At 41.5% G+C, this 10,109-nt stretch overlaps 1 protein-coding gene across 1 annotated transcript; it reads right to left on the bottom strand.

The window, feature by feature from the left end:
- Positions 1–1,267: 1,267 nt before the first annotated feature.
- IFT52 (intraflagellar transport 52) lies at positions 1,268–9,998 on the bottom strand. Its single transcript, XM_033075268.1, has 13 exons — positions 9,774–9,998; positions 8,830–8,917; positions 8,455–8,584; positions 7,507–7,582; positions 7,348–7,419; positions 6,880–7,006; positions 6,266–6,352; positions 5,915–5,983; positions 5,057–5,211; positions 3,952–4,039; positions 2,730–2,838; positions 2,122–2,267; positions 1,268–1,580 (listed from the first exon to the last, which is right to left on the bottom strand). The coding sequence occupies exons 1-13, from the start codon at positions 9,890–9,892 to the stop codon at positions 1,533–1,535; spliced, it is 1,314 nt and encodes a 437-aa protein (XP_032931159.1). The 5' UTR covers positions 9,893–9,998; the 3' UTR covers positions 1,268–1,532.
- Positions 9,999–10,109: the final 111 nt, after the last annotated feature.

The raw sequence follows: 10,109 nt of genomic DNA, 5'->3' as shown, positions 1-10,109 counted from the left end.
TCACAGGGCTTTTTTCTAAACCATGTTACACCAGGAACAGGTGACAAAACAACTCCAAACAGGGCTGGGAAACAGAAAGTTATTCACAGTTTGAAGTATAAATACCCCAGATGAGTTCAAACCAGAGCTATAATTAGCAGGAGGAGCACTCAGGGGGTTGGTTCAGCTGCACTCTCTGCTGGATGACTGATCAGTATTGACACTGCACAGAAGAGACTAAGCTTGTTGTGTAAATCTGGAGTTGGAATGTACAAAGTGCTCTGGGTGACAGACACAACCACAGCCTTAAAGGAAAACAGAGGAAGAAATGAAAAATTTCCAGCATGCTGCTGTGAAAAGGGAATGGTTGCAGTGAAAGAAGAGATACAGCCACTTCTGCTAATGTTATATTAGCACATCTCACCTGGGCAGGAGTTGGCAGGGGCTTTGGGGCACTTCTAGAAAAACCTGTGCCAAGATGCTATGTGAAGCATGAAGAAATGTAAAATTAAAAAAAAAAAAAAGATATCTTGAGGAGATAAAAAGATGAACAAAAGTCACGGAAGGCCTGAGTGGGACAAGAATTTGACAATTTGAGTGTCAGACTGACAGCCAGAAAAGGCTTTGTAATGCAAATTCACCACATTAATATAAAAAAATGTCCTTGCAAAGAGGTTTGGTATTGATGATGACAAATCTTTTCTTCTCACCACTGACCTTATTTTTGCTGTGCATTGAGTTTCAACATTTCCCACTCAATGAATTGAACCTGAATTTCCACTCCTGTGCATTACTGAACTCTACCTCAGGAAGTGGGGTTGATATCAAATAATTGGAAGTAGAAATATTCCTGAGTTTCTGTGCAGTAACACAGTTTCTTAATAATGATCCATTAAATCTTAAGGTTTTCATCCTTGTGCTGTCCTCTCTTTTAAAAATTCTGCAGTTCCAGTCCGATGAGGAAGCAATCTGAAACTGTCATTATTGCTTATTTCAAATCCTCCCCTCCCTTGGAAGAAACATTTTCTTTCTACAGTAGCAAACTCACCTCTCCTTAGTTCCTTTGGCAGAGAGACAAAAGGAGGCTGCCTCAGGGTGATAAATGTATTTTCAGCAGCTCCTGTTATAATTATGGCTCTATTTTTTTGTCCTCAGTTCACAAACTAAAATAACAACCCTTGTCACAGTGCAATTAAGGATTTCATATACACCAGGAGAACCAACAGTAAGACAACTACTAAATAAATGCTGGAGCCAGAAAGCCAGAAAGAAGGACCCAAAACACATGTTCTTGGTATATTATTTTTTTAATATATTAAAAAATTACAGTTTCAATAAAGAAGTAGAAAAATAAGAAATTCTTTGGAAGGTGCTTGTGAAATACAAGCAGTTCCCCAGAAGGCATTAATTATCTGAACTACCACACATAAATGATCCAAGCATCCAGTGAACTACTGAGACAGTCCCAATCAATACACTGAAAAGAGAGGCTTTCAAAATGTAAAAATATACTTTCCCTAAAAGGTCTATCTCAAACTGGGGAAAGCCAGATCTCAGGTACCATTCTGGAATGCAGCTTCACTCGGGTCAGTATCGTGTTCCTTAAGTGAGGGAAAAAAAAAAAGAGAAAAAAGAGTTTTAACAACAGCATAGAACTGTAAGATTTTTGGCAATTCTTGCTAGCACAAACTGCTGCTCTGCCAATATGCTCTAAATACACTTTGAAGCATTACATCTGCTATGAAGAATTCTTTCAGCACAGCTGTATTCAGTGCAGCTCCTGAGGAACAATGCTGCTGTCACCTCTGCACTGCAGCACTGGCCAGAGCTGTGACCACTCCTGAGGACTCCCTGCTCTCACTCAGGCACCAGCAATGCACTGGATTTAGCTGCAATTACAAACTACACTTGCATGTACTAATCTCCCAATTAAAATAAATGAGACTTAATAAATGGAGCACTACATGTTTTATGGAGATTAACTGTCAGAAGTACTCTGGATCACACTTCACCAATCTCATTTATTGCACAGCTCATGTCTTACTTCACCTCTTGCCTGTGACAAGTGTAGCTGCTACAATGGCACACCACCCTCACTGCGGCTACTACCAACTACTCACTTGCAATTGTTATTAAAAATACCTGATTCAGCTTCTTAAACTCAACCACTTGGAAGAAAATGTGCTCCAGGATATATTTGGCATCTTGCTTGTCCTTTGGGAGCTCACTCGTCACTCCCAGGATATCGCCACATTTCCGCACGTAAAACTCCAGGTCATCGTCAGTGCCTAAAGGAGCACCAGGGAGGAAGGCAGTGAGTATCACACACATCTGGAACAGCTGGCCAAAAACCTGCTCTGAATCTCCATTTGCTGTTGGCACCCTGGGAGGTTCAGTCCCATAACCAAGCTCAGTGAACTAGCCATGATGCATTCCTGCAGCCAGTACCTGCTCATCTTCTTTAGGTGTTTAGAATTATCTGAACATTTTAACTTCAAAGCATAAAAAGGATGTGAAATCCATCAGCAAGAGTGCACAAAGCAATTTATGCACAATATAGGAAACAGCATGATAAAATGATAAAATGTCACATAACAGACAAAATATAATATCATGGTACATAAAGTCATGCTATTAATTTCCAAAGCCTTTCAGTTTCTTAGATCAGGATAAGAGCAGTAAATATAACAATTTTTCTCTCAAAAATGTGGACTTTTATTTTAAATGTGCAAACAATCTGCTCCACTTACATTTGTTTGTGATCTCTGCAAGACGTGCTTTCTCAGAAGAAAAAGTTTCATCCAAGTCAAACAGTTCCAGAGCAGGAGGAGGTAATTCTTTGAAAGCAGGTGGAAAAACCTTGCAGAAAAAAAGGAGCAGGGGTTGATTGCCACATATTTTTCTTACTCTTTACACACCTCTACGACAACAGTTTTTGAACTTATATTGGACTTGAAGAAACTCTTTCAAAAGTCAAAAGCAATTCCAATGCCGCCAAACAAAGGGGCATAATTTGAAAATTCCATTTTTATGTTATAAACATAATTGAATATTTGAAAAGAGTTTAGCCACATGTATGCCAGAATTATCATCCAGCATCACAACCAGACATTCTTAACTTCAATTTCAGTTTTGCTCCATGAGACACAGGTGATGGCTGAGAACTGAGGAACTAAATTTGCCCTAACAGCTCACTCTGAAAAGATACTGACACAAATTCTGGTCAGAGTATTTTCTGTTTCATGCAGGCAGCATTTATGTTTCAAATTTGACTTGGGTTTTTAAAAAGTAGTGAATGAGACACCACTTTCAGTTACACTCCTGCAGCTCTAAAAGATCCTCAGTGGCCAGGGTAAAGAAGGATGGAACAATGCTGACAAAATGCAAATACTCAGAGATTCCTGCCTTCTGAAATGAGTTGGACATCCCCATAGCCCTTGTTGCTGTCAGCCCAAACATTGCTGGTAAAAATTTGATCAGCTCCTGCTGTAAAAGACCAATGCTCCACTTTCTGCTTCCCCTGAGGATGTGGGAGATGGAGGCAGAGCAGGACAGCCTGGCTCCTCCCCGGCAGCAGGCAGTTCAGTACTTACACACTTTCTGAAATACCACATTCTGTTTTCACAGGGAAGGCTGGGCCAGCACCTCACAGGACAGGGAGCAGCTACAAGGCTTATCACACAAGGATGCTCTTTTGGTACCACACACTACATTTTGAAGCTCTTTTAATAAATTAAAAGTGTAAATAAGTGCTCTTTCCTAAAAGATGTAGTCAGCTCCTAAATGATTACTTATTACTACAGCATTTCTCACCACTTATTTTACAGAACTACAGGAATGATACACAGAGGTTTTGCACAAAACAAATGACATAGAGACTCATTAAGGTTGGAACAGACATCCAAAATTATCAAGCCCAACCTTTATGGAGAAGGGTCCTCCCTGTACTGTACAAGCAAGAAAATTACTCACAGCTGGCTGGAGGACAGGGAGTGGAGTCTCAAATTCAGGCTGAATGAGTTGGAGGGGTTCATGTTTCACATTCAGTTCTTCATAAGCTCTGCAGCACAGAAAAATTCAGACTATGAGGGAAAAATGATACCACACCTATTTCCACTGGCAAGCTATAGGGATGGATTTTTGTAACACACCAGCATCAAAGTTTTGCACTGAAACAGCACAGAAAAAAAAAAGTATGTCCATTTTATAAGGACCTCAGAGAACTACAGATCAGTAATAAATAACTTCTACAGTGAGCAAATGAAAGTTGTGACAGAGGAAGATGATATATAAGGAAGACAAGGATATATAAGATGATTTTAAAAAATCACAGCTCAATTCTACAATTGACTTTTAGCAGGATGAACATGGATGAAGAAAAAGTGATCCAGCACAGAACAAGCAGAACTGGGATTTCACAAAGGTTTGCAAGGAAGTAAAAAATCAGAAGTTATTTTAAAAAAAAGTATTAGTTTTGGGGTCAGAAGGGAGATCCTCCTGTGAATTCATGACCAGTGAAAATACAAGAAATACAGAGTAAGAAGAAAGAGTGTCCCCAGCAGAGGGGAGTTTCATGGAATCTGTGTTAAGCTGCCACTACTCAGTGTGTTGAGACATGATCTGGGTAACAGGGGAGTTATGATGGACAAAGCTGTTAGTGACACAAACTGGTAAAACCGAGCAGCTGATAAACCTCAAAACACAATTATTGGGAAATGCAAAGCTGATTGAAATGCAACTTTCAGTAAATGCCAAGTAATTCCAAAGTGGAAAAATGAGCAGCTCTCAGTTATCACTCCAGAATGTGCCCAACTTCACTGCAGATAGCTCTCAAAATATCAGATCAATGAATCTCATGGAGTCAGAAAAAAAAAGGAGAAAATGCCAGAAACTACAGCTAAGAAGTAAGAGAAAACATCACTGCCACACTGTACAAATCTATCTCCTGCTATATCCATATTCAAAATGCTGCCTATAGCTCAGTCCTTTGTGCTCTTGCAGAGCTAGACACAAACAGAACATGCAGAACACCAAATGGAATAAATAAATAAGGAGTAAGAAAATTACAGCTGCTGACTTGATAACTGAAGGGAGGGCAGTTGTGTCCAGCTGATAAAGAGATGTATCAAAGAGCTTTGTGAAGTCTCTTGGGTTCTCTTCTCCTTCCTGCAGGCACACTCGCAGCTGCTCGGAGAGCGCGGCTGTGTCTGGGAGCACGGTGTAGTCTGAAATCTGGACACACAGACACACAGCCCTGTCAACTGGAGCAGCCAACCCATTCCCATGGCCTTTTTCTACCTAAAATCTCACTAAGAAATAATGATTTCACTCCCTGCCAGGTATGGCCCTTTGCAGTGCAGCTCATTAGATCAGTAACTGTGCCAACTCAAAGCTACCCAACACACGGATGCTTTATTTGGATGTCTGCTAATTCTTTACAATTAAAACAGCCAGTTTAATAACCAACTGAGCAAAATTGTTGTTCTTTTATGTACACAGAGTATACAATTTTATCACATAAAGATATTTCCAAATAAAACCAGCATTTGTGTACAACTAAAACTGCCATACAGGTTAATCCCTACTTACATACAGAAAATCTGCCTTTCCTTCCTGCACATTGCTCTTGCCTGAGGGCTCAGAGTGAAGTGCAAACTCATTACACTGCAGCAGTCCATCTCATAAACATAGGCAAATCAGAAAGAGACTTTCACAAATTATATCTGATCATGAATAGCAATCTAGAGCTGAGTGTTACCATTAATTTTTACACCTGAGCCATCTGCCTACTCAACCCTAGACCATGACTAAAGGTTCTGCAACAACAGCAGCACACATCTTGCTGTTAACTGCTGTGTGCTGAACACATGGTGTGCCAAGAGCAGTGCTGCCAGCTCCCACTGCTCTTTACCTCCTTGTGATGGATCTCTCTTACCTCAGGGTCCTCCATATCCATCTGGTTTAAGTGGATATCTGATGTTGTGAGCCACTGGAAAAGCACATCCTGGGGAAAAGCAAAACTCAGTTACTTTCAGGAGGATACAAGTAATCTCCTACTATGCTTAAATATTCATATTAACTGTATTAAATTACATACCATGAAAAAGATTAAAAATAAGCTAATAAATCAAAGACTATCTGTTAGTATTGGCTTAGAATCCCCATACTGAATCCATTTCATAGCTGTCTTGCTCTAAAATGAAGCTGAGCCTTTGCAAACATTGTGAAGATCCAACAAGGTGTTTTTAAAGAAAAAAAAAACAACTCCCAAAAAACTCCAACTTACCATGATCTTACCATTTTCTTCTTTATCTAAATACTGGTCATTGAACATGTGGGAAGACCCCAGTGCTGCCATCTTTCCCCCTTTACTCTACCAAGAAAAAATACAATATAGCAAAAATTCCTTCCAAATCACAGTTTTAGAGGCAATTGTTATTGCATTGCATTACTTGTCTACATAGTAAAAAACTGTGTTAACTTGTTCACATTCATTAACAATATCAATCCTATGCCTGTAACTCTTTTACTACTAAATTTCTGAATTTATTTTATAAATCAACAGGGCTGGATATGAAAAATCTACTGATTCCAAGGTGAGAGGCCTCTTCTTTAATTCAATGTGCTGTACTTACAAAGCTAAGGATAATCTTATTTAATAAATTGTTACTAAAGGAGTGGAAAAACCTCAGAAACTTTAAAGAACTGACCACTGCACCAATTCTCCTCTGAAACCCACGCAAAGAAGTTTACCATAAAAAAAGTCAGGAGTCAGTGGGCTCATCTGGAGTTTGCACTTGCATCAAAAACAGAGGTGGGTTTGTAAGTACCCCTGAAGTTCCACTCCCAGTTTTTGTGTGGGGCAGGGGGAATGCAGGGAGTGCCCCAGGCAGCTCATACCTCATGCTGATAGAAAGCCAGGATAGGCCTGTTGAGTGGGAAGCAGACAGATCCTGTGGACAGAATTGCCACTGCTGGCTTCATCACATTCAGTGTGGCTCCAAAAGGATAAACAAAGGTGAGAGCTCTGCAGGAAATACAGAAACTCCATAAGCACCTGCATGCACCAGGCAGGTGGGGCAGATTGACAGAATTCACAGAACTCAAACTGAAACCCATAGACTAGACACAAAAAAGATCTGGTCATGGGAACAGTAATTCCTTTCCAAACCTATCCCTCCTGCTCCTTCAGAGGTTACCAAGCTCTACTAAACAGATTGTCCTTTCCAGATATAACCTAAGAAGCATAAGAACATAAGAAATTAATTAGAAAACCTCACTCTAAGCACAGTGCTGCTAATCACAAACCTGCCAATTTTGAGGTGTTCTACATATTTTCACATCAGTTTCCTCAGAGAAAACACTTACTGTGAGTCATGGCCCCTTCCATCTTCATCTGCTGCCTCAAGCACTGTTTTCTTTGCAGCTTCACTGATTCCCCTACGAGATATTGAAAAGCAAACCTTACTGAAAACATTCCAGATTATAAGAGTTTACTGTGAAGAGTCACACAGCCCAAATATTTACCTGTTCAAAACTCCATCTGAGATCAGTGCTTCTTTGGGGTGGTGGTACTTGTAATACACATTTCGTACTACAGCATCTTGAGGAAAGAAAAAAATCCAGAAATCTACATCTTAGCTGATTGTTGTGTTAGATTTAGCAAAGAAAAAGTAGTTTAGCTCTAGGATTCCTTGGGTGTTTGCTTCTAACCCCACAAAGCTGGCATTTAGCTACCAAAAAGAATTGAAATCAGCCATCTCTATTGTTTCCTTTTGGACAAAATAGATTTAGAATAGGAATAGGTTTGCAATTTCAAATAAAAATATAAGAAGTTATGCACATCACAATCTTCTGCAAAGCAAAAGAGACAAAAAGATGATTCAGCTAAAATAGGCTGTATCAACTTTTACAACTCTATTTTTTTATATATCTTCCAAACATTTGATTAATTGAATACTATTGGTGCAAAAAAGGCACAGTTTAGAAAAGCCACCAAAAACCCCAAATATTTTATGTACACTGACACACACTTGCCTTGGGATGTTGGGGCTTTTTTCCACATTGGCAGCACAAAACTAATGAATGACATTTTATTGGTCTGCTAAAGAAATGTGCAACTTATTCTTCAGGGTGAGCATCAAGAGATTCAATCCTTTAAAATGTGTGGTAAATGTTTTAAACTAAGGGTTTTTTAATCAAGAAATTTCCCCAGAATTCTACTTTTTCAGTAAATTAAACTAACAACTACAGCAAAGGAATGGAAATGGCTAAGTTGTCCATGTACTCTATCCATGGAAAGCCTCTGCTGTGCTCCAATATTACCTTGCCATGTGCATGCAGATTTAAAGAGAAAACATCTTTTAGAGCAAAAGATATTTTGTGAGAAAGATCTGCTAGTATCCACAAAGGCTGAACCTGCCCTTTCAATTTTGCTGCAAATTGATGACTAAAGGTAGCAGGGAGCCCCATTACCATTATTGAAAATGATCCCATATTCTTCTAACAAAAAGTTAATGTTTGTGCCATTGCGGGACTCTCCACCTTCTCTCAGCATCACCAGGATGGCCCCACCATCCTCCAGGAATTTCTTCAGAACGGAAAACTAGAAATCAACAAAGATAAAGGAAAAAAACCAAAACAAACATGAGAAGCTACACACAAAGTTATACTGAGACGAGATGATTTTGACTGCTTGCATTAAATTTGATCCTATAAGAAAAACGTTCAAATTCCAATCTATATGAATTCATTTAAAGCCACATTACAGCAAAGTCTCCTGTCTTGTTCTTTTCTACTTAGGCAAAATTTAAAACATAATTAGCTTGAAAACAATTATTGACTTCTTACCTCATCAGCACTGAATTTCTCTCTTGGTCCTGCTGTAATCCACAATTTCACCCCAAACAGTCTCTCAGATGTGATCTCATCTTTTAAGCTACAAATGGATTAATAAAGACACACATTATTCTTGGCTATAGTCCTGAAGCACAACTTTTTCCTTTTGTTTTTTTTATAAAGGACTGGCAATGAACACAAAGCAAATCACTTCAGTCACTTTGCATCCTTTTATCTGGGTTTAAAGCTGACAACTTGAGCAAAAATAACCCTTACAAATGTCAACCAGCTAAATAGCAACACTCCTCTGACAAGGCACTGTGGCAGATCCGGAACTGCTGCAAGCCGTCACAGCTGCTATTAAACTTTGCACCTGAGGATCTTCTTATTATTTTTCTTTCTCTTCATTTTAGTCTGGCCACATTTCACAGAATGAGATGAGCTGGGAGGGACCCCCAGGATGAGGCAGCCCAGCCCCTGTCCCTGCACAGACACCCCCAGAACCCCACCCTGAGCATCCCTGGCAGCGCTGTCCTGGAGCTCCTGGAGCTCTGGCAGCCTCGGGGCCGTGCCCGTTCCCTGGGGAGCCTGGGCAGTGCCAGCACCCTCTGGGGAACAACCTTTCCTCATCTCCTCTCCCAGACACTTCCATGCCGTGCCATTTTGCAGCGGTCAGATAAACAGCACCATCTACAAAAGCCCTGTTTTCTTTTTGTGCTAAACTCCAAATCGAGACAGACCCACAAATCTGTACGAGGAGCTTCATCCTTACCCCTCACACTCCACTCCTCCACAGGCGAGCTGTAGCTCCCAACAACCACGCACAGCAGCAGAAGATTCAACAGGGCGCAATCAACGCGAGAGAGCGACCTCAGCCCAGGGGACACATCCCCACAGGCCCCTCGGGTCCCCAGCGCCCCGCCGGGGCCTGTCCGCGCCCCAGAGCCGCCCCTCACCTTAGCACCTTCCAGCTGCCGCGCAGCCTCTTCCGCAGGGCCTTGTAGCCGCCAGCCGGCGTGAAGCTCTCGCCCTTGGAGGCGTTGAACACTATGGCATTGCGCGGGCCGCTCTCCATAGGCTCCCCCGGGGCTGCCGGAGGGCTCTGGGGAGCGGCGGGTCAGCCCAGCGCTCCGGCCGCCCGCGCCTCCCCAACGCGGCCCCGCCGTCACCACGCGCGCCCTAGCAACGCTCCGACAGGACGCATGCGCAAATGGCATTTCTCTCCCCCCCCCCGAGTGCGGAGGTCGCCGCAGTGGTTCGCTCCACTCCCAGCCAAGGACAGGGGCGGGGCG

This window comes from Catharus ustulatus, chromosome 17, assembly GCF_009819885.2.
Source record: "Catharus ustulatus isolate bCatUst1 chromosome 17, bCatUst1.pri.v2, whole genome shotgun sequence".
NCBI classification, from domain to species: domain Eukaryota; kingdom Metazoa; phylum Chordata; class Aves; order Passeriformes; family Turdidae; genus Catharus; species Catharus ustulatus.
The sequence above is the reverse complement of the archived record's forward strand: the minus strand, read 5'-3'. Positions and strand labels throughout refer to the sequence as shown.